This window comes from Phascolarctos cinereus, unplaced genomic scaffold, assembly GCF_003287225.1.
Source record: "Phascolarctos cinereus isolate Bilbo 61053 unplaced genomic scaffold, phaCin_HiC Scaffold_5;HRSCAF=322, whole genome shotgun sequence".
Classification (NCBI taxonomy): domain Eukaryota; kingdom Metazoa; phylum Chordata; class Mammalia; order Diprotodontia; family Phascolarctidae; genus Phascolarctos; species Phascolarctos cinereus.
In genome coordinates this window covers 241,756,114-241,783,293 of record NW_027555958.1, presented here as the reverse complement: position 1 = coordinate 241,783,293, position 27,180 = coordinate 241,756,114, and the positions used below count along the sequence as shown (strand labels likewise).

Here is a 27,180-nt window from a genome sequence, read left to right as displayed (position 1 = left end):
GTGGCTACCTCATCAGACCAAGTCTTGGGTGGGAGCCTTGATTTTCTCCCCCTGCACCACCTGTGTCCTCCTGGACCTCATTTTCTTAGTTTGTTGGCAGCCCGTGTGCGCAGGATGGTCAGTCTTTATGTCCAGCCCGGTTTCCTCACCTCTTCAAGCCTTCCTCACCTGTGTACCAGGCATTTCCACTCAGATGCTTACGAATACCTAACACCAAAATGATCTAAAGCCCAGGTGATTATTTCTACCCTCATCCCAGCTTCACTGTCATGGTGCCTGTGCCTTGCATAAACTTGGAGCCACGCGGAAGGCAGCATTGTAAGTAGTCTTTGTCAATGCTCCACATCCGGGCTGTTGCCTGTGCCTGTCAATTTTCTTCTTCCTCATTACATTTCTCAAATTATTCCTCTCGAATTCCACAACCACTGCCCCAGTTCCTGCTCCAGTTACCTCACACCTGGATTACTACAACAACTTTTTCAGGGGCTTCTCTCACTTCCAGTCCTTCCCACTCAAGGCAGCAAGAATCTTCTTGCTCAAAGGTCACATCGTTCTTCCCATCCCAGTTCTTTCTGGTTCCTTAGTTTCTTTTCAGATTAATCTCAAATCAGATTAAAACTACTAAGCATGAATTTTAAGCCCTTACCCAGAGGATGTTCTTGCCTGATATGCTCAGTACTCTAACAAGGTCATCTAGACCAGAGGCATCGAACTCATGGCTGGGCCCCCAGACCAGATTAAAATGGAATTGGGAAATGTTTAACAAAGTAAATAAAAATATAATGCAACATAGATATAATGTTAATTTGTGGTTTTCTAAATCACTACGTGGCCCACAGGGATTTGTTTCTATTTGAATAAAGATGAGTAATGGCTTTTTTAGGATGGGCTTTGTTGGAAGTAGCTGAACCTCGGGGTTATCACTGTCCTGAAGTCTGACCCTTAGCTTTGCAGGTTCAGAAAATCTAGCTTATTTAAATAAATTCACCTGGGGTGATGCTGATTACCTTAGAGAGCTAATTTACACTGCCAAACTCACAAGAAACTTTGTTCTCAAAGTTTTTTTGTTTTTTTGGGTTTTTTTGGTGAGGCAGTTGGGGTTAAGTGACTTGCCTAGACTTGCACAGCTAGTGAGTGTTATGTTTCTGAGGCTGGGTGTTATAAATCTTAAAGCCAATTTATTAATTTACTGAAGTGGTGGTGGCTGAAAATGGGGAGTATAAAAAATATAAATTTTTTTAAAAATCAAGTGAAAGTGGAAAGTGTAACTTTGCAGGAACCAGTATACCTGAGCCTGCTGTTCATTCAGGGTGTTCCTTCTCCAGTATCAAGATACTTGGGAAACTGAATTAGTAATTAGAAAGCCACATAACCATCAGGAAATTGGAACCAAAGGATGTTGAATGATTTTGAGGGATATGTCTTTTAAATTATGATAAAATCTGGTGAACTACACAGCTCCACTGTGGAGTATACCTTTGTAACAACGTAATATTTTTTACCCAAATTTCTGTAACTCCCTTTACATAGAAAGGGCATTGACCTCAGACTCAGAAAAAATTTGCATTCAAATTTTAGTTCTGATGCTTAGTTATATGACCTGAGGCAAGTCATCTTTTTTTCCCTTACTTCTGTAAAAAAGGTCATAGGACTTGTACTACTTGCCTCATAAAGCCCTCTTTAGAAAAAAATTAAAATTAAGTATTGGACTGTATAGTATAAACTGATAATTTCCTGTTCTCTAGCTTTTTCTAGATTCCACAAAAATGACCACCTATCACTGTCCTGATTAGTTTTACAGCTATGAATTTGTACCTAACAGTATTCAGTATTTTCTGTTCTTTCTAAAATGAGAACTACACACACACACACACACACCCCCGTCTTCTGGCTTCAGAACAATGTCAATGGTACTTGTTCAGTTTGGATACAGGATAGGTTCCTCCTTGAGAAACTTCAACTTCCTGTCTTGTTGCATATCCAGGTGGAGAGAGAGCGTGGTGAAATGGGAGAAACATTGGAGTTGGTGTTGGGAGAGACTTAGGTTCAAATCCTGACTCTCACACTTACGTCTCTTTGAGTTTATTTTTTCTCATCTATCAAGTAAATGGAGATAATAATGCTTACACTGCCTTCCTCACAATGCTATTTGTTTCCAAATCTCCTCTTGAACTTAAAAAAAAAATTAAATAGATTGAAATAATTATCATGACCTTGAACCACACAAATTCTTCTTCTCAGGATATGGAATGGTGGGACTCCAAGCCCTGTATTCATCTTTTGAAATGCCTGCCCTTGATTCCTGGGAAGCAAATGATTGCATGAGACTTTCACTCTCAGGTTGAATTGAACTCTGTAGATACCTGACTTTCCCATTTTGGTGGATGGGCAAGGTGCTTCTGAAGAAGCAGAAGGAGAGGGTAGCTGTGCTTTTCTGGCCAGTGAAGCTCTTCTAAATCCCACAGTCCCCAGTTCACCATCAGCAGGCAGAAATGACAAAGAGTATGAGCGGAGGGAGTGCTAACTGTGGGGATATGTTCAAGAAGACTCTCTAGTCCTGCTTTAATAAGAGCAGGAGGTCTGCCTGTTCTTCCTCAGCTGTCTACCTGTTTCTCAGGCATTCCAGAGTGAGAGGACTCCCCCTGAGAACGGACCCCTGGCTGTCTGCCATTCCCCTGCCCTGCTTCCGGTAACCTTGTTTCCCTTTCTCTTCTCCCCAGGCTAAAAGGAAGCCCCCTGTAGAGGTCCACCTGTGAACAGATATAGAGGATGCCAGAACTATGACAGGGCCGGCAGGCGTGGCACTGAGGGCTGATCAACCATGGAGCAGCTACAAAAGGAAGTACCTGAGATCAGGGAAAAGGAGGAGAAAAAGGAAGTGGCCGTGGCAGAGGCAGAAGGAGCTCCAGACCAAAATGGGGGACCGGAGAGTTCCCTGCCTTCCAGCAGCTATTCAGGTAAGGGGGGAGGAGGCTAGATGAACCAAAGGCAGGGAAGGGAGCTGTAGTGTGATGCAGCAAAGGTGCTGTGGGGACAACAAGGGATTGGGCCACTTTGCCCTGCCACCAAGTTTTCTGCTGCTTGGAACAATTGGACATTTCCAGAAATGAGTTATTGAGCAGTTCCAGGAGCCTGGCAACCTGGTCCTATCCTTCCGCCCTTCTGTCTCAGGAAGATCTCAGAGAGGGTTCTAGTGATAGCACTTTCCTGAGTACTTTCTTTGTGCACTACCAATGGGTGCTCTTTTTTAAAAGTTGTGAGTGGACAACTAGACTGCTTCAGTAAGATCATAGGATGACCCTGTGTATGAGAAAAATTTATTGTCATAAATAAAAATAAAACTTACAGCAGCTGATCTGACGCATTGGTAACTCTGGTATCACAGTGTGACAGTTGTGCACAGATGTTCCAAGATTCAGAGCAGTGGCTATAATCCAGTACCATTTTCCCATGGTCAAACCAAATGCTGTTCTCTTTTACTTTATTTCTCTAGGCCTTATAATCCATGGCAGTCTGGTTCTCCCTGGTGCAGCGCAGTGCTTAATCATTACTACTACACACAAACACAGAGCTGTGACATCAATTAAATTAAAAGGCAGAGTTTCTTCATTGAAGTTCACTTGCTTCTCACACAGCCTTTCCCCCTACTGCTCCTGGCCAAAGGTTCCCTGTTCGTGCATTCACTCCTCTCCTGCCATTCCTTTCTGTTGCCTCCCTTCTGGCCGCCAAATTGGAAGAGTGCTTAGGTACCACATCCACCTGCTTTTCAAAGCTCCCCGAGGTGCCCAAGGTGTTGAAGCAGCAGGAACTGTGAGTTCTGCCACTAGGGATTGCTTGAGGTCCTGGGGTGGGGACAAAGGAAGGTGACAGTATGATCACCATTCAGTTGTGGACAGGTATAGAATGTCCTGATTGGTGGTGACACAAGAGAGAACAGTTTAGGATGGGTTCTAGATTCCTGTCATTTGAGAGTCTTAGAGCATAGGGATGGGAAGAGACATGTTACTAAAGGGAGGGAAAGAAAGGGCCCCTCAGTCAGGAGGAGCTGTCCCAAGGAGAACCACTTCCTGGGGCCAAGGCTGCAAGAAACCACTTATGCCAGGGCTTGCTGCTCTTCATATCTAGCTTGTCCCCAGGGATAGATATTCATCAAGTGTAGCTGCTCCTGCTCCCCAGGTAAGTAGGAATGGCATTTGGCTTGGAGGTGGTCCAATTAGAAGTCCTCCCAATCTAGGGCTTCTCATCCCAGGTACCTCAAAATGACTAGCCTTAGGCCTAGTTGGATTTCGAGGGCAAAGACAAGCCCCCTACTCCAACCTGTTGGCTGATTCCTTAAATTCCTTTAACTGAGGAGGAACAAGCCTTTCATTTAACAATTAGATAAGTTTTTTCAAAACAAATATGGTGGGGCTTGGGGTGGGGAATGGGTGTGAGTCAGCAGTCAAGTCCTTTCTCATTTGATAAAGAAGAATGGGCTAGAAAGCAAGAAGACATTGTGTCCCTGGGGTACTGTAGAGACAGTGTGTCTCCTCAGGAAAAGAGGGAGTAAAAAATGGAAGCTGGGGCTACCAAATTCATCTGCTTTTGCAATTTTGCCTAGAGCTTGCCATGTTTATCTTCATTTTTGCTCAGGCAAACAGTAGCTGGTGTTCACAGGTGTGTTATTTCCTGTTCACATTGGCACCTAAGTGGGCATGTTGCCCAGCATCCTTAGGCCTTAGAAAACAGACTTGCCACTTGTGAGTCAAAGTGGCATGTTTGTGCTGGAGCTGGCACTGGTTAGGAAGAGAAGGCCAAAAAGCTAGGCCAAGTCTGGACTGGAGGGTGAGAGTCAGCCCTGACAAAGCATGCTTTAGGAAGGACTCTGTATCATCGGGGTCTTCTTTTTTTTCAGGTGGCCACTGGGACAGGGAGTGTCGCATGCCATGGTTTCTTTCTTTCTTTCTTCTACAGTACTATGCATTTGATAAATTCTTGTTTACTAATGAATTAATAACGAAATGGGAATGGTACAGGTTGAAAGTTTTCTTTGGTTTAGAATAGAGACAGGAGGGGTTTGTTGTCCATTAAAAGGAAAATGCAGAAGAGAATCCTAAAATATTTTGTTACCCTACAGGTTTTGACCAACTCTGTGCCTGAGCACAGTTTTTTCTGACTGTTTAGCCCTCTCCCCTCTCTTTAATGTCCCTTGACCTTTCAGGCATAAGGAAGGGCTCAAAGAATGTGAAGAATGTAACTGTCATTTACGTGGTCACGTAGTCTTTGCCCAGATCTCTGTACCCCAGGCGGCCATAACACAATTTAATGCACAAGACTTTTCTCAGGGACACATACGGGAAAAGCCACCTGGACAACTAGTCTAGGGCTCTCCTTTGTTGCCACTAAAATGTCTCAGCTGACTCTCTTGCTTTTCCCTTCTAGCCCAGTCAGTGCTGCAGCTGTGGTATAAGGGTCAGCCTAAAACACCGTTCTAGAGGGGAGGGCTTTCTCTGCTTTTTCTGTGTTACATACAGGCAGCCTCAGACTGAGAGATAGGCTGTTACCCTCATTTGGGCTACTGGCAGGAACTGTTGACTTTCTCCTCTAATGGCTCTATTGTCCTGCCTCCTTGATTATGAAAACATCTATACGCTAACTTTTCCCATCCCATTATTGGGAATTCAGAGCCCGTTGTCTCAAGCCTCTCCCTTGTATCACTACCTGTAGTACAGATCTCCCCCATCTGCCCCATTTGAGATGTGGTGATCATTCTATCACATACACAGCTTCCCTCCCTTGCCAGAAAGGCTCAGAATGGCCTTCCTGGGCCAGACAGTCGTTGAAGCATAATCGGCTGACTGTAAGAAACAAAAGGGGCTTTCCAGAGTAGCTCCAGCATGGGGAAGTATTGTCTACTAGCTGGGAGGAAGGTGGGGCTTAGCTCCATGTACCTAACTCTAAAAACCTTCACAAGTAATTGGTAAGGATTTATATTTGTGTGAACCTTTTATGAGCTCTGTTTCTTCCCAAAACAAGGTAGTCCCTTCTAGCTCTAAAGTTTTTTGTGGATGAATATTTTCAGCAGCTTAAACCTGAGCTTGAAGAGGTACAGGTGCCTCTCTGCAATTCCTTTTCCCCGCCCCCTAACCCCCAAGCTAAAGTGGAGCTCTGTCTGTCTGGTGTAAAGACCCCAGGTAATGGAAAGATACTTTTCTGTAATCCAGAGAATTGTGTACTGACCTCAGCTCAGCACCTGAGCTCAGTCTCAAAGCCTTTATTCAGTGTCTTTGGCTGTGAGATTGTACAAAGCAAGGCAAATGTAGAAATTCCTTGTCTATTCTCGCAAGCTATGATGACAGACAATCCTCCCGTCTCTGATAGGGAGAGAGAGAATCCCGAGTATATTAACCAAATGCATCAATTAAAAAGACATGATAAGTAGCCATGTGCTTATTTTTGCCATCTAAGATCAGGCTGTTTATAATGGTCCCTCTCTTGGTGACTCGTTTAATTGATGTTGTTCGGCCATTCTGTCAGGTTCACCTCTTTGTGACCCTTCTGTCCTCCATTGTCGCCTGAAGTCTGTCCGAGTTCATGTTTGTTCGTTGTTTCCAAGATGCTATCCATCTCATCCTCTTCTGTCCCTTTTTCAAGCCTTCACTCTTTCCCAACATCAGGGTCTTTCCAGTGAGTCCCATCTTCTCATTATGTGGCCAGAGTATCTAAACTTCAGCTTCAGTATTTGATCTTCCAGTAAAAAGCCTGAATTAATTTCTTGATTGATTTGATCTCCTTGCTGTCCAAGAGACTCTCAAAAGTCTTCCCCAGCCCCACAGTTCAAAAGCATCAATTCTGTGGGGCTCATCTTTTCTTATAGTCCAACCCTCACAGCCATATGTTGCTGCTGGAAAAACCACAGCTTTGACTATACAGATCTTTGTCGGCAAGGCAATGTCTCTGCTTTTTAATATGCTGTCCAGATTTGCCATAGCTTTCCTTTCTTCCTTCATGGCCATAGTCATTGTCTACGGGGATCTTTGAGCCCAAGTACATGTAAAAGAGTGAGAAAAGCAGTTATTGGCATATAATTTCAAAAATGACAGAATATCTGTTCAGATCCAAGGCAAGAGCCTTCAACATCACAGTAATCAAATCTATTCTCCAGCTACTGATGCTGAAGGGGGCCAAAGGTGATCTGTTCTATGAAGACCTACATGTAGAAATAACACCCAAAAAAGCTGTCACATTCATCAGAGAGAATTAAAATGCTAAAGTAGGAAATCAAAAGATAACTGGAATAACAGGCAAGCTTGACCTTGGAGTACAAAATGAAGCAGGGCAGACACTGATAGAGTTTTGTCAAGATAACCCATTGGTCATAGCAAACATTCTTTTTCAACAACCCAAAAGGCAGTTCTACACGTGGACATCACCACATGGTCAATATAGAAATCAGACTGATTATATATACTTTGCAGCCAAAAGTGGAGAAGCTCTGTACAGTCCATTAAAGCAAGACTTGGAGTTGACTGTGGCAGCAACAAAAAAATATTCTAAAGAAAAAGATAAGTCAATAATCTTACTCAAACTCTGGCTCATCTAGCTTAGGAGGAGACAGACTCTCTCTCTCTGTCTCTCTCTACACACACACACACACACACACACACACACACACACACACATACACACACAGATATATACATAGACACACATATGTGTCATCTATGGAAGTGTGAGACACACATGTCTATCACCTACTAATGGAGTGTGTCACACTCTTGAGTGGATAAACTACTATGTGCCTATCTATAAAAAATAAAGTAGTTGAGCCAGATGATCTCTAAGGCTCCTCCCAGCACTGGCTTGCTGTGGTCCTGTGTTGATAAGGAGGCCTCTTCACTAGAAATGCCCCAGCCAGAGAACCAGAAACACTGAGAAGATTGTTAGCAGACTCCTTGTGGTTTAGGGTTTAATTTGATTTAAGCGGCAGACAGAAGTCACGTGCCCCCAAACAGCCCATGAGCAGGCAGGCAAAGCCTACAGCCTGTCATCAGCTCTTTCCCAGAGCCCTGTAGCCCATGTGACTCTGACTTTCCCCCTCAGACTCTGGCTTGCAGAAAGCAAGCTGCACATCCCCAAACAAGGAGGAGCCACTTTCTAAGGATCGAATGCAGCTGCAGTAGTAGAACAGAGCTCTTGTCTGAAAGCTCTCCCCCATCCTCCCCAAACAAAACCAACAGCTTCCAACAGAACTCCTATCCCTCCAAACCAACTGCATGAGGCAAATAGTGGGATGTTCCCCACCCACCCACTAGGTTGTGTGTCCTAGGCATCAGTCATCCTTTGAGGCCCATGCTGGCAGAGTGTGAAACAGTGTGTTTTGTGTCCTGCCCCTTTAGACTTTTCTCAGAGTTCCTCGCCATCCCTGTCCGATCAACTCCAGATGGGCTGTGATGGAGCTTCCTCCGGGAGTCTTAACATGGAGTGCCGGGTCTGTGGGGACAAGGCGTCGGGGTTCCACTATGGCGTCCATGCGTGTGAGGGCTGCAAGGTATGGCTGGGCAGCTGCTGGCATCTCAGACCCTTCACATGGAGCAGTTGAAGAAACTGGGAGTCATGAAAGAGCAAGTGGCCCAAGGGGACCCGACTGCTGCTGGCATGCAACGCCCGTCCCAACTGTAGTGGCCCTGGTCACCTTGCCAGGTTCTATTGGCAGATTCAAGATGATAGCTCTGGGCAAAATGTTCCTAAAGGTGGCTGCTGAGCCCACTGGAGGAGAAGGGGGCAAGGGCGGTTCTTTTCCTCCCTCCCTCGCCCCCTGCCGGCCATCTGTGGCACTGGGCTGGCCCTTCCTTTATGAACTCTCCCTTTGGCCTCCTTCTGAGCTTCCAGCGCCCCCTAGGGACCTCACCTGAAATGACAGCAAAGACATAGTGACCCAGTGAGAGGTTCAAGGCTTCCTCTGCCTAAAAATCTGAAAGCCTTGGAAAAATTGGAAAGAGTTAGGAATGCTATTTTCTGAGGCCTTCCCTACTTTTATACCTTCTCCTTCCCACAAAAGGGAGGGAAATGTTAGTTGTTTCCATTTTTCTGAGATTTTTACAGACTAATTGTACCAAACATGATGCGTTTATGTGCAACTCAAGTTAGCTAGAATACATCTTTGTGTTCCTAAATTAACAAAGTAAATTGAAGTTGGAAGGGATTTTTAAAAATAAGCATTTTATATATTACCCTTAAATTTTTTTTCTTCCATTCTCTCCCACCAGAAACAAAACCAAAAAAACCCTAAACAATTTTCTCCCATACTTTAAAACTTGTAGAAATTTTACATTTCTGTTCATACCACTGACTTTGGCGTGGCATTTTCATTGAACCTATTCATTGAGATCAATTCAGCAGACTTTAAATATCTGCTACTATGTATCAGGCCCCATAGTGGGTGCTGGGAGTGCAAAGATAAAAAGGATTTGACACATGTGTGATACATATAACACTGTGTAGAATGTGATGAGGGCAAAGAGAAATCCAGGACTTCTCTCAGAGCATTTGAGTAGGGACAGAACAAGCATTAAGTAAAAAGTTAAAGTAAAAGGGATGGGAGAAATGAGGGTGACTTTGCAGAGGATTGGTTACTTGACCTGGGTCTTAGAAGAAGAGGGCAAATGTAACAAATGAAAACCCAGAATCCAGCAGACCAGTCCAGTAAAGTACAAGGCTGAGACTGGGTACTGGCCAGCTAGCAGTCAGAGAGTCATGTGTAGTAAAGCCAGAGATGTGTGGTTTGGAGTGTGGTGGTGGCAGGAGGGCTGGAGCTGGGGATCACCACTCCTCCTCCTCCTCCCCACCCTTAACACCTCTCTCTGTTCTGGCACTCCAGGGCTTCTTCCGCAGGACCATCCGTATGAAGCTTGAGTATGAGAAATGTGACCGGAGTTGCAAGGTCCAGAAGAAGAATCGCAACAAGTGTCAGCACTGCCGCTTTCAGAAATGTCTCTCCCTGGGCATGTCTCACAACGGTGAGTGCTCAGAGACAGTGCCGGGGAAATTGGGACTGTCAGAAATTGTTCTGCTATGGGGACAAGTGGAGGAAAAATGCAGCAGCTGTGGGACTGCTCACACTGCTCAGTCCTGGGTAAGATTCATCATCTTGGTGAGTGCTGGTGTTCAGCCTGTCTGTTCTCCAGGCACAAAGAGCATTTCTCGGGTTGGAGCGAGTGATGACAAACCACAGAATCTCAGTGATGGATACGACCTCAGGTCTTTTAGAAGAACAGTACCAGAAAGAGCATCCCCTTCCCTACTTGCCCTCCATAAGTGGCTACCGGCCATCACTTGGAGACCTCCCCTGACAGCGAGCTCCTGAGGGGAGGACACCCTAGGGGAGGGTGTCTGGCGGTAGGAGCAGTACTTATAGCTTCCAAGCTGAGTGCCGTAACTCAGCCAGAGGACTTACCTTCTCTGCTACTTATGGCAGAATTGACAATACACATGGGTCATACTGGTAGCCAGGCAGGAAAACAACAGAGGGCTCGATTGCTAGAATTTATCCATTCTTTGGGGCAGTACCTTGCACATAGTAGGAGCTTCATAATCGGTGTTCACTGAGCTGACAGTGCCTCCATGAATAAGGGCCCTCTATTTGGAGGTGGTCAGCTCCTTATTCCTCCAATTCAGTCAGCAAACATTTAATGCCTGCTGTGTGCAAAGCCTTGTGCTAGTTGCTAGGGACTGACGGGAAAACACGATAAAACATTCCTTGCCCTGAAGGAGCATATGTTCTACTGGTCCAAAACGGACAGCCAGATCAGGGAGAACTAGAGTCATGTGGACCCCTCACTTTTAAGTCCATTAAGAGACTGGGCCTGTCCTCCTTACTTCCCACCTGCTTCTCTTTTATTACACAGAAAGTAGTTACAGAATGTCTCTTCATCTGCTTTAGGCCTGGGATTTCTCCTGTGTATTTTTTACAAGTAACTTTCCCCAGCTCTGATTTTAGAGCATGAGCGATAAAGATCATTCATTTTCTCCCAAATCCTTCCTTTTAATATCTTTTGCCTGTTCCACTTCTCAGGCCACAGGGGTTTTCCTGAGACACTTTGAAAATAGATCCCCTCTCTCTAACCTTCCCAATTCTTAAGTCTCCCCTGACTCCTATCAAAAAAAACCAGCTCCTAAACATGTTCTGTGATCTTAAAAGGTGACCTAAACACAGAAGGTAATTAAAACCTCTCCCCTGATGATAATAATACAGTGCTTTACAACTTACAAAGTGCTTTCACATGCGTTATGTCACCTGCGCCTCATAACAGTCCTGTGAAAGGATTATTGTTCCCACTTTATAGATGAGGAAAGTAAAGCTAAGAGAGACTAAGTGACCTGTCCAAAGCCACATGGGTATGGTTAAGTGGCAGAGGTTTTCTGAGCCCCCTAGTCCAGGCTTTTTCTGTTATAGCAGGCTTTCTCCTCACAATCTGCCCTGGGTACCCAAGTGAGGAATAGGGCAGAATAAGGCAACAGCCAGCTGTTAGTCATAAAAATGACCTGATTAAGCCCTGTAGTGGGGTTTCAAAGGTCTCCAAAGCTATAAACAGGGAAACAGCTTATATGTGACCCAGGGCTATGCAAACAGTAGGTGCTTAAGTAATAAATAAATAAGTGGTGCTTGGATGGCTGACTAGGCAATGAGATGTTCAGAGTAGTATGTGGGCACCTGCCCAGCAGGCAGTTTACAGGTAGAATCTCCCTCTTCTCCCTGCACCACGTCCAGTGACCCTGTCTTATTCCCATGTACCAGCAATTCGCTTCGGCCGGATGCCAGAGGCAGAGAAGAGGAAGCTGGTAGAGGGATTGACCGCAAGTGAGGTGAGGGGGCAGAATCCACAAGGAGCTGACCTGAAGGCTTTCTCCAAGCACATCTACAATGCCTACCTGAAAAACTTCAACATGACCAAAAAGAAGGCCCGGGGGATCTTGACTGGCAAGGCCAGCAGCACACCTGTGAGTACAGCACGAAGGCACATGGCCTCAGGACCAGCTGTGTCTGGGAAAGTTCTGCCCTCTGGGGGAGTGAGGGGGTGGACAAGGACAAGGGCGAGGGGTTTGGGGAGGTGTGGACTTCCCCTGGGCACCCCTCCTCACACACACAAGGCTTCCACCTCTAACTAGGGTTGGGGGGGGTGCACTGGGGTTTTGTAGCCCTTTGTGATCCACGACATGGACACGCTGTGGCAGGCAGAGAAGGGACTGGTCTGGAAGCAGCTGGTGAACGGGCTCCCCCAGTACAAGGAGATGAGCGTGCACGTATTCTACCGCTGCCAGTGCACCACGGTGGAAACAGTGCGTGAGATCACCGAGTTTGCCAAGAGCATCCCCAGCTTTGTGAGTCTCTTCCTGAACGACCAGGTGACCCTGCTCAAGTACGGCGTCCACGAGGCCATCTTCGCCATGCTGGCCTCCATCATGAACAAGGATGGACTCCTGGTAGCTAATGGCAACGGCTTTGTGACTCGTGAGTTTCTCCGAAGTCTTCGCAAACCCTTCAGTGAGATCATCGAGCCCAAGTTTGAATTTGCTGTCAAGTTCAACGCCCTGGAGCTAGATGACAGCGACTTGGCCCTTTTCATCGCTGCCATCATCCTCTGTGGAGGTGAGCAAACCTTGGGACCTCTGGTGGTCCAGAACTAGAAGGGCTCTTAAAAGGCCCAGCCCCCTTATTTTATAGTTCAGGGCACTCGGGTCCACTTGCCTGCAGTCCCCCCCAGTGGGAAGCTGAGATCGGAGCCCAAGTTCTTGGAATTCCATGTTGGTCATTTTCCAGCTGCTCCACCCTATCCTGCCTCTTCCGTGCCAGAGTTCTTCCCCTCCCTCCATGTCCGTCTTGTCCATTCTGAGGATTGAGCTGTTCCCATCGGAGGGAACCGTGATGCTGATAACTTAGCTCACATTTATGTGGCACTTTCTGGGCCCAAAGTGCTTATGCCACACTGCTCGTGTTTGCAGGATGAAAGTCTTATCAGCCTCACTGTAGAAGAAAGGGTCACAATGATAAGTAATAGCTCCAGTTTTAAAGCGCTTTATGTATTGTCACACTTGGTCTTCACAGCTGACCTGTACAATTGGTGGTGCTTGCATCATCCCCATTTTACAGGTGAGAATATAGGCTTGGGGACGTGAAGTAACTTGTCCAAGGTCCCATAGTGAGTGAGTGACAGAACAGAGGCTCCAAACCTAGATTTTCCAACTTCAAAGCCATTTCCCTTTCACTCTGTTATGTTGCCCTCCGCTCTACAGGGTAAGTTCAGTTATAAGTGAGTGAAGCTGCCTGCAAAACACATTTTAGGCGATACCTTCAGATCCAGTTCAGTATCTCCCTGTCTCCTGACCCAAAACCCCACACCAAGGAGGCAGCCAAGCAGCCGTCAGCAATCTCAGACGGACACAGGGAGAGAATAAGGGTATTGCCCCAGCTCCAGAAAAGCTAGTAGAGCCCCCCTGGAGAGTTACCATGTGAATGGCCACACCCAGGAGGGCAGCAGGTTGGAGAGAGCCACCAAGTCCCCTTCCCCAACACTCCGTTTTTCCCTTAGATCGCCCTGGCCTCATGAATGTCAAGCAAGTGGAGGAGATTCAAGACAACATCCTAAGGGCCCTGGAGTTCCACCTACAAGCCAACCACCCTGATGCACAGTACCTCTTCCCCAAGCTGCTGCAGAAAATGGCGGACCTGAGGCAGCTGGTGACAGAGCATGCCCAGATAATGCAGAAAATCAAAAAAACTGAAACAGAGACCTCACTGCATCCGCTGCTTCAGGAGATCTATAAGGATATGTACTGAAGACCTGAGACAGAAGAGCTGCCCAGGGTGGTCTAGGCCACATGTGAGCTATCCAGGTACTAAATACCCTGGTGCTGAAGGACACAGGGTGGGCAGGCCTGAAGAAGCACTGTCCACATCCCAATTCCGTTGACTTTGCCCAGAGGCACTTGGCATTACTTCTGGAGTAGTCCAAACTTACACTTGTGCTTGTGTGCCTGCATGTGCATGTGCACATGCACACTCACTCTCTCTCCTTCTCTCCCTCCCCTCCTCCTCCTCTGTCTCTCCTCTTATCCCTCTTTTTGTCTGTCTCTCAGAACCAGGTTTGTATTTTCTCACCAGCAGAAACTAGAACAGGCCTCTATTTCTTTCCATTTGCTGGATGAGGCCTGTCTAATCCCTCCGTTCTACTGGGACAGAAAGGTGGAGGAGGTGCCAAGCTTCTCAGGCTCTCATTTTCATAGTGTCAGACTTTTGTGTGAGACATCCCAAAGAAACACTAAGCTGGCCTCCTGTGCCCCTCCCAGCCTTTAGTGCTTGACAAGATTCCATTTCCCTTTGGAACCTAAATACGCCATCCTCCAGCTGTCTCCAGCTTCCTCTCTAGTTCTTCTGGGAAGTTGGTGGATGAAGTTTGGCATGGTGACTCTTAGGAAATGGGAGGAACATGCAGACCAGAAGAGGAGCACTGGCAGAGACCTATGTGACCTCCCTTCACTGCCTCGGACTTTGTGAATAATTATCTTGGGGTCAGTTACCGGCTTTGGCAGCATAGATACCTATCATCGTTTCTATTCTTTTAACTGGTCTTCCATGTTGATGTTCGCTACAGCCTCTGGTGCTGACTGACACAGGGGCTGGACCCTACTATTCCCCCTTCACCCTGATGTCCAGGAGGAGGTGGTCGGGCATCTCTGGGAGCAGCAAACCCCAAGGTGTTTGGAGAGAGCGGAAAGGAGAGCCACAGGCCTGCCTGGGGCAGGCCTCCAAGACAGAAGGCTAGGCTGGGCCTTCTCCCTCCCACCATGACAGTTGCTGGGATATAGCCATGTCACCCTCCTCCCCCACATTTCATTACAAAGTCTTAGCACACACTACCCTGCCCAGACTCCATAACCAGTACCTAGATGTCTTGAACTTAGTTTGAGCTTAACCTTCCCCCTTCCTCCTAGGGTATGGAGAAGCTGGTGCTGCTACCCAAGTCCTAACACCCCTTACTACACTCCCAAGAGCCACCATGCTGGCACCTACTACAAGCACTGAAATCACTTTAATCACAGGTTCTGTCCCTTTCCCCTAAACAGGACAGGGCTTCAGGGGCCACACAGGGCCCCAGGCTCCTGGGCTGTTAGACTAGGTAAGCTGCATTCCCTTTTCTTGAAAGGGTTTAAACAAGAAATTCTAAGTGAACAGGGAATCTCTGTTGACTCAGCAGCTGTCCAACACCTGATCACAGGGGCTCAACTGAAAGAGGTGGTGACTGGGGATGGGAGCAAAATATTTTATGTTGTGTAACCTTCCATAGCCTATAGTGGATCTATCCCTTCTCCTCCCAGCTTCCCACTACCACCTATCTCCCCCCAGCAGCCCACTGCCCTGCTCCTGAGGAGGTCAGACAGGCTGATCTAGGCCAGCTCAGCATCTCGGTGCTTCTGTGAACCACCGTTCCCTTGCCTGACCTGTCCCTCACACTCCCCACCACCAGGAGAGAGGTCCAGGCCATTTTTTAAGTTGTAGCTCCTCCCCTTTGAGGTAGGCCCTAAGGTCTGGGGCACAGCCTAGGAATATTCCTGGGAAGTCATACCCAAGAGAAACAGCAGACCATCCCCTCCAGCTCCTAGAGGGGGACAGTGATTTGCCTCAGGTCGTACTGGCAGAACTGGGACTGGAACCCAGTGCAGGGGCACAAAAGCTAGGCTCCTACAGCCCAGAAGACAGGTGGGAGCACTGGTGGTGGTGGTGGTGGACCTTCCAGGCTGCTGGCAGCCTTGGGTTAATTGGGGTGGGGGGTGGGGTGAAAAGAGGAAGAAAGGAAATCCCAGCTACTTTACCCTCTCCCCACTCCTTAGGCTTTTTATTTTGGGGAGAGGAGTGGAGAAGGAACCAGACCCACCCCATCCCTTCCTTATTCTGTCTTCTCCAAGTCCACCCCTGGCTTGGTATTGGGGTCAGAAGTTCCTGAGGCAGGACCTCCCCTCCCCATCCCCCGTTGCTGGGGCAGGCGCCCTGGAACAGCTTTGCACACTCCCTAGGGGGGCCCTGCCTTTTCCTGATGCTGTGAAGGAAGACACTGTGCCTGACCATCCCACCTTTCCCTCCCCCCAGCACCCACTGTGCAGATGCTCAAAGCTGCCACTCCCCCTTGTGTCGTAACAATCTCCAAAACTGAAATGTATATTTTTGCTAGGAGCCCCAGCTTCCTTTGTTTTTAATATAAATAGTGTACACAGATTGATGGAACTCTAAATAAATGGGAATTAAATATATAAGATCTGACTGACCCTACACCGAGTTTGTCCTTTGTAGTTTGGTTTGGTTTTTTTTTTTTCCTCCAGGAGCTAATTTAGGATTCTTGGAGCTTTTCTTCCTTTGCTGGTCTCTGGGGAGAAAAGAAGGAGGCTGAAAGCTCTTTACCCAGTCTTCCCTCTGGGGTTTTCCCTGAGGGGTCATAGAACTTGCTCAAGATTTCTCTCGATCCTGTGCTGTTTTCAGCATTACAACATAATGCGCCACCGGACATGTGTTAGAGGTGTTAAGCCTATGGGAAATAGAGTGGTGGGTGGAGAAACAAAGTGAACACCTGCAGGGCAGCTAGAGAAGGCCACGAGATTGTAATGCTCACCTCCAGTCTTTGAATGTTCTTACCGCTTTCAGTAGTGCCCCCGGTCCATGATGAATAAGTTCCTTTTGTTGTCCAAATATCTTCTGGTTTGGGGGAGCTGGTCCTTTTGATCTTGTGGATGCCACTTCTGACCTTTGGCCGAGTTCTTCCACTCTTAGGGAAGCCCAGGAAAGAAACAGAAGCATTGTGATATAGAAAGAGCACTGTATCAGAGACCCTGGGTTCAAATCATAATTCTGCTGCTTACTGCGTCACATTTCCTTGGGCAACTCACTGCTTCAGGGGCTTTCATTTCCTCAAGTGTTAAATGAAGTGAGGGTATAGGAGTTTTGGGGGAAAATCAGGAAAGGCTTCTTATAGGAGGTTGTATTTGAGCTGAGTTCTGTTGTTTTGGTTTGGTTTGGTTTGGGGTTTTTTTGCGAGGCAGTTGGGGTTATGTGACTTGCCCAGAGTCACACAGCTAGTAAATGTTATGTATCTGAGGTCAGATTTGAACTCAGGTCCTCCTGACTCCAAGGCCAGTGCTCTATCCACTTTGCCACCTACCTGTCCCTTGAACTGAGTTTTGAAGGAAGCTTGAGATTCTAAGAGGTAGACAAATAGGATGGTTTTATTAGAACATGGAGTTCACAGCAGCAGTGGTAGAAGAAGGGGGAGGTACATTTCAGAAGTCTAGGTGAGAATAGATGATTGAGGGTGATAGCAAAGTGTAGAGAAGGGCCTTGATTCCGGAGATCCATAGATAATTATCAACAAGACCTGGCAATAAGTTGTATATGGTAAGGGAAGAAGGATGACTGAGGTTGTAGATTGTGGTTACTGAAAAATAATGCTCTCAACAGAAACAGGGCAGTTCAGCAGAGAAGATAATGAATTTCATTTTGGCCATGTTGCATTTGAGATCAGCATATCTACTGTACATCCTGGTGGATTTGTCCAGGAAGCAGCTGGAGTTGTGGAATTGGAGTTCAAGAGAAAGGTTAGGGCTGGGTAGAAAAATTCAGGAGTCATTTATGTAGGGATGACAGTTGAACCCTTGGAAGCCAATGAGATCATTGCAAGGGAAGAGGGCCCAGGAGGGACTTAGAGGATGTTTGTGTTTATTGGATAAGAGATGGATAGCTGGCTAGACCTGGAGTCAGAAAGACCTGAATTCGAATCCAGTCTTAGACTCTTAGTAGCTGTGTAACCCTGTTTAAGTCACTTGACCTCTGCCACAGTTTCCTTATATGTACAATGAGGATATTAGCACCTCCCAGGGTGGTTGTGACATTAAAATGAGTAGCATTCGTAAAGCCCATGGCAAGGTTTAAAAGACTATATAAATTATGCAGCAAAAGGGCAGTCAGAAAGACAAGAGAACCAGGAGAGAGCACTGTCATGAAGCTAAGGAAGAAGAGCACAGGTCTATAGTGTCAAAAGCTTCTGAGAAGTCAAGGAGAAAGGAGGATCGAAAAAAGGGCCATCAGATTTAGCAGTTAAGAAATCACTTATTAACCTTGGAAAGAATAGTTTCAGTCTTTTGATGGCATCAGAAGGCAGACTGCAAAGGGTTCAGAAGTGAATGGGAGGGGAAGAAATGGATTCAGCGAGTGTAACCAGCTCTGTCTAGGAAGGTGTCTATTAAAGAGAGAAGAGATAGGACAGTGGCTGAAGGGCATAGCAGAGTCAAGTGGAAGATTTTTAAGGATGAAGGAAGTCAGTCAATAAACATTAAGCCCTTACTGTGTGCCTAGCACTGTGCCACGTCCTGAGGATACCAGAAAAAAAAAAACAAAAAAACAACACTAGCCCCTGCCCTCAAGGAGCTTACAATCTGTTGGGGGAAGACAATACACAAAAGAAAACTCAGAAGGGGAAAGAAGGTACTCAATGAGGGAGTAAGAGTGAGGGTTCCAAAGAAGTCCAGAAGCAGTGTAGCTGGTGAGAAACTTGGAGAAAAACCGGGAGGAGACTTGGGCATGAATTTAGGCCCCTCAGAAAGAAGCCAGTGGATCAGAAGGACATGAAAAAGACAACTCGAAGGGCAAAATCCCAGAGATGAGGGAGATTGTGTCAAGGGCATAAATAGAAGAATTGGCCTTGGCAAAGAGAAGGGCTGTCTGTTCCTCAGAGACTAAAGAGAAGGAAGAAAGAATGGAGGACAATATAGATTTTAGGGATTTTATAAGGAAGGCTTTAGATTTTATAAAGTACTGTTATATACATTATGCCATTGAACTTCAAAGAAGTTATCCTCATTTTACAAATGAGGGAACTGAGGCTGAGAGAGGATGTGTGACTTGCTCAAGGTCACGTACCTTGTGTTAGGGGCAGGATTCAAACCTAGGTCTGCAGAGAATGCCCCTTCGCACTACCTGATGCATCCAGGAGAGAGAGGAAGGGAGAAGGAGGGAGGAAAGAAAGGAAGGAAGTCTGCCTTCAAGGAGCTTCCAATCTAACACAAAAGAAACCTGGAAAGTAGGAAAAGGAAAAAAAGTAGGAAAGGGGTACTGATGACGTATGAGTAACAAAGGCTGGTTGGATCTTGCAAGATGGTGAAATTTCCCAACGATGAGTTTACTGGGGACATGGTAGAGAAGGCAAAGAAGTCCAAAACGAGTGCTGCTGGGTGAAAAATGAGACTTCAGATGCAGCGGTGCACCCCCTACTACCAGGAGTGGCTGAGGCTCGAGGATCACTTGAGCTCAGGAGTTCTAAACTGCAGTATGCTGAACAGAATATCCAGCGCCACCACTAAGAACATCCCCAATGTGGAGGGCCCTTTGGGAGCTGAGGACCAAACTGGCCCAGGTCAGAGAAATGGAACCAGTCAAAGTTTCTGTGCCCATCAGTACTGAAATCAGGCCCATGAGTGGCCAATGTAGTTCCACCCTGGACAAGATAGAAACCTAGTCTCCCTCCCCCTGCCAAAAAACCCACAACTATATAATGCTTCTTCCCAACACCTAAAACCATACTGTAAGATGCTGGAAGATTAATAACAACATCTTACATTTCTTTTTTTTAATCCACCTGATACTTAGTACAGAGTAAGGACTCAATAAGTTCTTGTTAAATGAAGAAAAGGAGTTAAATGAGGGAGGCCCAGGAAGTAAGGACATGAAGGAAACATGGGCTATCTATGTATGTAAGGACATATACATACAGGGTACCTAGATTGCTAACTTATAGGAGTCTTAACATCTTACAGAGATGTTAAAATGCTCTGTTTGGCATTGAAAGCCCTTTATAACCTAGCCCCCTTCCAGTTTTGTTTTGGTTTGGTTTATAATTAATTAATTTAGTTTTTGTTTTCAACATTTACTTCCGTAAGATTTTGAGTTTTATGGGGCAGCTAGGTGGCATAGTGGATAGAGCACAAGCCCTGGAGTCAGGAGGACCTGAGTTCAAATCTGGCCTCACACTTGACACTTACTAGATGTGTGACCTTGGGCAGGTCACTTAACCCAATTGCCTACAAAAAGGAAAAAGTGAAAAAAAAGATTTTGAATTTTAAATTTTCTCCCTCTCTTCTCCTCCCACCCCAAGACAGTGTGCAATCTGATATAGGCTCTACTTATACATTCATATTAAGCATATTTTCCCATTAATGTAGATGTAAAGAACAATTAGAACTAATGGGAGGAACCTCGAGAATGAAGCAATAAAAACAACAAAGGAAAAGGAGAGCGAATAGCATATTTCCATCTGCATTCAGACTCCATAGTCCTTTCTTTGGGTGTGGATAGCATTTTCCATCATGGGTCTTTTGGAGTTGTCTTAGACCCTTGCATTGCTGAGAAGAGCTAAGTCTATCAAAGTCAGTCATTACACAGTGTGGCTGTCATTGTGTACAATGTTCTTCTGGTTCTGCTCTTTTCACTGTGCATCAGTTCATGTAAGTCTTTTCAGGTTTTTCTGAAGTTTGCCTGCTCATCATGTCTTATAACACAATAGTATTCCATTACATTCATATACCACAACTTATTTAGCCATTCCCCAATTGATGGGCATCCCCTCAATTTCCAATTCTTTGCCACCACAAAAAGAGCTGCTATGAATATTTTTGTACATGTTGGTCATTTTTCCATTTGTATGATCTCTTTGGGATACAGACCTAGAAGTGGTATTTCTGAGTCAAAGGTATGAACAATTTTATAGCCTTTTGGGCATAGTTCCAAATTGCTCTCCAAAATGGTTGGATCATTTCACAACTCCACCAACAATGCATTAGTTTTCCAATTTTGGGGGCAGCTAGGTGGTGCAGTGGATGCAGCACCGGCCCTGGATTCAGGAGGACCTGCGTTCAAAACCGGCCTCAGACACAACACTAGCTGTGTGACCCTGGGCAAGTCACTTAACCCCGTTGCCTAGCCAAAAAAAAAAAAAGTTTTCCAATTTTCCCACATCTTCTCCAACATTTATCATTGTCCTGTTTTGTCATGTTAGCCAATCTGATAGGTGTGATGTGGTACCTCAGAGTTGTTTTGATTTGCATTTCTCTAATCAATAGTGATTTAGAACATTTTTTTCCATATGATTTCATCTGAAAACTGCCTGTTCACATCCTTTGACCATTTATCAATTGGGGAATGACTTGTATTCTTCTAAATTTGACTTAATTCTCTATGTATTTTAGAAATGAAGCCCTTATCAGAGAGACTGGTTGTAAACATTCTTTCCCAATTTTCTACTTTCCTTCTAATCTTGGTTGCATTGGCTTTGTTTGTGCAAAAACTTTTCAATTTAATGTAATCAAAATTATCTATTTTGCATTTCATAATGTTTTCTATCTCTTGTTTGGCCATAAATTCTTCCCTTCTCCATAGATCTGAAAGGTAAACTATTCCTTGTAGAGGGCTATCTAAAGAGTCAGATATGGGTTTAAGATCCAGGACAGAGTTTGACCTTTGCCCAGGATTTTACCCAAAAGGGCTCAGTAATTAAGAGGCACAGCTCTCCAGTCTCTCCCTGTTAGGAGGTTCCTGAGACATTCTTCTCACTCTTTGAACCTTAGATTAACATATTCATTCCTTTTTACGGAGCCAGGAAAAAGCCTTGGAATTTACACCTCTATCTAGGAACTCTGATAAGGAGGAAATGTGTGTTATCACATCCTCAGCAGATGTTCCGGGAGTGTCTCACGGGGAGGGCTCTTTGAAGTTAGGATGGATTTTCTCTATATATCCTGTACCCTCAGAAAAATAAACGGAGTCAGTTTTCTGCTCCGCCTGGTCCCACTTCATGTCTTATTTCACACCTTTCCATTCAGTGTACTATCTGGTTGTGGGCAACAATTCCTTGCTCTTCTAGTTTGCTTATAGGATCAGTCTTTATATCTAAACCCTGTACCCATTTTGACTTTATCTTGGTATAGGGTGTAAGAGGTTGGTCTAGCCCCGTTTCTGCTGTACATTTTTCCAGTTTTCCCAGCAGTTTTTGTTAAATAGTGATTTCTTATCCCAGAAGCTGAAGTTTTTGGATTTATCGAATAGTAGATTAGTATAGTTATTGACTGTTATGTCTTGCATACCTAACCTATTCCACTGATCCACCAGTACCAATAGTTTTGATGATTGCTGCTTTATAATACAATTGAAGATCTGGTACAGCTAGGCCCCCTTCCCTTGCATTTCTTTTCATTAGTTCCCTTGATATTCTGTTGGGTTTTTGTTGTTGTTGTTTTGTTTTAGGCAATGGGATTAAGTGACTTGCCCAGGGTCACACAGCTAAGTAGGTGTTATGTGTCTGAGGACGCATTTGAACTCAGGTCCTCCTGAATCCAGGGCCAGTGCTCTATGCACCGCGCCACCTAGCTGCCCCAGTTCCCTTGACATTCTGGACTTTTTATTCTTCTAGATGAATTTTGTTATTGTTTTTTCTAGCTCTATAAAATAATTTTTGGTAGTTTGATTAATATGGTGCTGAATAAGTAAATTAATTTCAGTAGAATTGTCATTTTTATTATGTTAGCTCAGCCTACCCATGAGCAACTGGTATTTTTCCACTTATTTAGATCTGACTATTTATGTGAAAAGTGTTTTATAATTGTGTTCATGTAGTTCCTGGTTTTGTTTTGGCAGGTAGACTCCCAAATGTTTTATAGTGTCTACAGTAATTTTAAATGGAATTCCTCTATCTCCTGTTGCTGGGATTTGTTAGTAATGTGTAGAAATGCCAATGATTTGTGTGGGTTTTTTATATCCTGCAATTTTGCTAAATTTGTTTATTATTTCAAGTAATTTTTTACTTGATTCTCTAGGATTCTCTAAATATACCATCATATCATCTGCAGAGACTGATAGCTTCATTTCTTCTTTGCCTATTCTAATTCCTTCAATTTCTTTTTCTTCTCTAACTGCTACAACTAACATTTCTAGCACAATATTGAATATCAGTGGTGTAATGGACATCCTTATTTCACCCCTGATCTTACTGGAAATACTTTTATCTTATCCCTATTACATATAATGCTTGCTGATGGTTTTTGATAGATGCTATCTATCATTTTTAAGGAAGACTCTATTTATTCCTATGCTCTCTAGTGTTTTTAATAGGAATGGGTGTTATATTTTGTCAAATGTTTTTTCTGCATCTATTGAGAAATCATATGATTTCTGTTAGTTTTGTTGTTGATAGGGTCAATTAGGCTGATAGTTTTCCTAATATTGAACCAACCCTGCATTCCTGACATAAATCCTACCTGATCATAGTGTATTATCCTCAAGATAAGTTGTTATAATCTCTTTGCTAATATTTTATTTAAAATTTTTGCATCTATATTCATTAGGGAAATTGGGTCTATAATTTTCTGTCTCTGTTTTGGCTTTTCCCGGTTTAGGCAACAGCACCATATTTGTATCATAAAAAGAATTTGGTAGGATTCCTTCACCTATTTTCCCAAATAATTTATATAGTATTGGAATTAGTTGTTCTTTAAATGTTTGATAGAATTCACTTGTAAATCCATCTGGCCCTGGAGATATTTTCTTATGGAATTCATTGACGACTTGTTCAATTTCTTTTTCTGAAATAGGGTTAAGTATTTTATTTCCTCTTCCGTTAATCTGGGCAATTTATATTTTTGTAAATATTCATCCATTTCACTAAGATTGTCGAATTTATTGGCATACAGCTGGGCAAAATGGCTCCTAATTATTGTTTTTATTTCCTCTTCATTGGTGGTGAATTCACCCTTTTCATTTTTGATGCTGGTAATTTGGTTTTCTTCTTTCTTTTTTTAATCAAATTAACCAAAGGTTTATCTATTTTATTGGGTTTTCCCCCCTTAAACCAGCTCTTAGTTTTATTTATTAGTTCAATAATTTTCTTCATTTCAATTTTATTAATCTCTCCTTTGGTTTTTCAGATTTTCTAATTTGGTATTTAATTGAGGATTTTCAATTTGTTCTTTTTCTGACTTTTTTAGTTGTATGCCCAGTTTGTTGATCTCTTCTTTCTCTATTTTATTCATGTAAGCATTTAGAGAATATAAAGCTTCCTCTAAGAACCACTTTTGCTGCATCCCCATGAGTTTTGGTATATTGTCTCATTATTGTTATTCTCTTGGATGAAGTTATTGATTGTTTCTATAATTTGTTGTTTGAGCCACTTATTCTTTAGGATTAGATTATTTAGTTTCCAATTAATTTTTAGTCTATCTTTCCATGGCTCTTTATTACACGTAATTTTTATTGCATCATGATATGAAAAGGATGCATTTAATATTTCTGCCTTTCTGCATTGGATTGTGAGGTTTTTATGCCCTAGTACATCGTCAGTTTTTGTGTAGGTGCTATGTACCACAGAAAAAAAGGTATATTCCTTTCTGTCCCCATTCAGTTTTCTCCAGAGGTGAACCATATTTAACTTTTCTAAAATTCTATTCATCTCCTTAGCTTCCTTCTTATTTATTTTGTGGTTAAATTTATCTAGTTTTGAGAGGGGAGGTTGAGGTCTCCCACTAGTATAGTTTTGCTGTCTATTTCTTCCTGTAACTCCCTGACCTTCTCCTGTAAGAATCTGGATGCTATACCACTTGGTGCATATATGTTTAGTAATGATATTACTTCATTATCTATGGTACCTTTTACCAGGATGTAGTTTCCTTCCTTATCTCTTTTAATTAGATCTATTTTTGGCCTCGGGCCCTAGGGCAACCTTTGCCTGGAAGCATCACCCAGGTTCAGCACATCCTGCTCAAGATAAAAAAGCTAGCTTCTGAACTTGGACATTCAAAATGAAGCAAAGCTACACAGTTTGCCAATGGCAATGAACTTGTCTTCATAGCCAGAGAAGCTATTGGACCCTAAGGCAGACTCCCTCATGCCTATAAAATGGAAACTATACAAAGGTCTTCCTTGAAGAGCTTATTAACAATCAAGGCAACTTTCATTCTCTCACAAGGATTTGAATCTGACTGGCATTATGGCATTTGTATTTGAGAAGGATGGTGTTCTTTCTCAACCCTGAGAGACTATGATCATTATGATCTTTGAGCCAAGAGATGGACTTCATTTGTATTCTAGAGTTTTGAAAAGAAAAAGAAGGGGGAGGAATAACTAAAATGTGACAGGGCAAACAGAGCAGACTGATGATGGCTCAGGACTCAGCTATCTGGGCTACCTTTGAGAAAACAGAATGAAATAGGATAAAGAGACCTAGTATGCCTGGGAGGGAACACTGGAAGGACAAAGGCATAGCTTTTGCTACATGAAACAAAGAAACTGGATAGAACTTACTAGTTGTAATCACCACTTTGAAGACTGAGGGTAGCTCCAAAAGGTTTATTGCTTCCACAAAATATAAAATTTGATGAGAAGCTCTGTTATATAATTGTTTCTTTTTAAAAATCTAAGCTGGGCAGCTAGGTGTTGCAGTGCATAGAGCCCTGGCCTTGGAGTCAGGAGGACCTGAGTTCAAATTCAGCCTCAGACACTTAACACTTACTAGCTGTGTGACCCTGGGCAAGTCACTTAACCCCGATAGCCTCACCAAAAAGCAAAAAAAAAAAAAATCTAAGCTGGTTTTCTTTTTGTTTCATGTAAGTAAAAATCCATTGTTGATCATGAAGATATATTGCACATCTGTATACTTAGCCCATGCTGAACAAAGAAGAATGGAAAAAAGACGGGGATTAGGTGGAAACACACAGGAATTGAATAGAGCAGAGGATCAAAATTTCTCTCTGAATGTGAGGAATTTTTATAACTAGGGAGTTTTGAACTATTTATAACATGTTAAGGTACTTTTTTTGACCTTTCTTCATATCTCTAGCACTTAACCCAGTGCCTGCTACATAGCAGAGATTTAATAAATGATTTTGTTGATTAGACTTATTCACAACTCTTTGTCTTGCATCAATTCCCTAACCCAGTAGAGACCTCAGGCTCATTTTGCCATTTGTCTAAAATGTGATCAATTGCAATAGCTAAGTGTGGCTACTCAACCCAGAAAGATGTGCAGATGGTGACTAAAGGGAAAATTAACACCTCTTAACTGGGTTTGTGAGAGGAGAAAAGTGTAGTCTGAGAGGATTTAGTTCATTTCTCATTTTTCATTGGGAAAAGAATAAAAGAATGAATACTTAACCAAAAAAAAATTAGATCTATTTTTGCTTTTGCTTTGTCTGAGATCTGGATTGCTACCCCTGCACTTTTTCTACTTTAGCTGAAACATAATATATTCTGCTCCAGCCTTTTACCTTTACTCTGTATGTATTCCCTCCGCTTCATATGTGTTTCTTATAAACAACATATTGTAGGATAATGGTTCTTAATCCACTCTGCTATCTGTTTCTGTTTTATGGGAGAGTTCATCCCATTCACATTCACAGTTATAATTACTATCTGTGTCTTCCTCTTGATCTTATTTCCCGACCCCCTTTATGCTTTTCTCTCTCCTTTCTCCATTTCCCTTCTCAGTAGAGTTTTGCTTTGGACCACCACCTCTTTCAGTCTGCCTTCCCTTCTATTAGCCTCCTCCCTTTTCTTCCCCTTTACTGTTTCTTCTTCTTCCCTCCCTTCTATTCATCCTCTCCCTTTCCTTTTCCCCTCCTATTTCCTATAGAGTAAGTTAGATTTCTATACCTAACTGATTATGTTATTCCCTCTTTCAACCAAATCTGATGAGAGTAAGGTTCAAACAATACCCATCTCCCTCCTTTCCCTCTACTGTATTAGGTTTTTGTGCCTTTTCATGTGATTTAATTTATCCTTGTCTGCCTCCTCCTTTCCTCTTCTCCCAGTGCAATCCCTTTTTACCACTTAGATTTTTTTACCATTCACATCAAAGTCAATTCATACCCATGCCCTCTAAGTATACCCCCTTTTAAATGTCATAATAACATTACAATTCTCAAGAGTTACAAGTGTCATCTTCCCAGTTTGCCGTTATTAATAACATGTTGTAATTTTTTTCTTTCCCGTTTACCTTTTTATGCCTCTCAAGTCTTGTATTTGAAGGTGAAATTTTCTGTGGAGCTCTGGTCTTTCCATCAGGAAGGTTTGGAAGCCCCTATTTCATTTGAATATCCATCTCCTCCCCTGAAAGATTATGC

General features: G+C 43.8%; 1 protein-coding gene across 2 annotated transcripts; it reads left to right on the top strand.

The window, feature by feature from the left end:
• Positions 1-2,734: 2,734 nt before the first annotated feature.
• Positions 2,735-16,303, top strand: PPARD (peroxisome proliferator activated receptor delta). 2 transcript variants are annotated; one of them, XM_020999458.2, is made up of 6 exons: positions 2,735-2,957; positions 8,379-8,530; positions 9,860-9,998; positions 11,777-11,979; positions 12,214-12,628; positions 13,569-16,303. In XM_020999458.2, exons 1-6 carry the CDS (start codon positions 2,822-2,824, stop codon positions 13,814-13,816), a joined length of 1,293 nt encoding a protein of 430 aa, XP_020855117.1. In that variant the 5' UTR covers positions 2,735-2,821; the 3' UTR covers positions 13,817-16,303. The 2 variants fall into 2 exon arrangements, with proteins under 2 accessions (XP_020855117.1, XP_020855116.1); XM_020999457.2 differs by having other exon boundaries at positions 12,178-12,628.
• Positions 16,304-27,180: the final 10,877 nt, after the last annotated feature.

Coding starts and splice junctions, on each gene's coding strand:
- PPARD (XM_020999457.2), top strand. CDS start 2,822: ATGGAGCAGCTACAAAAGGAAGTACCTGAGATCAGGGAAAAGGAGGAG. Junction 9,999..11,776: donor CCTGGGCATGTCTCACAACG/GTGAGTGCTCAG, acceptor CCCATGTACCAG/CAATTCGCTTCGGCCGGATG. Junction 11,980..12,177: donor GCAAGGCCAGCAGCACACCT/GTGAGTACAGCA, acceptor GGGGTTTTGTAG/CCCTTTGTGATCCACGACAT.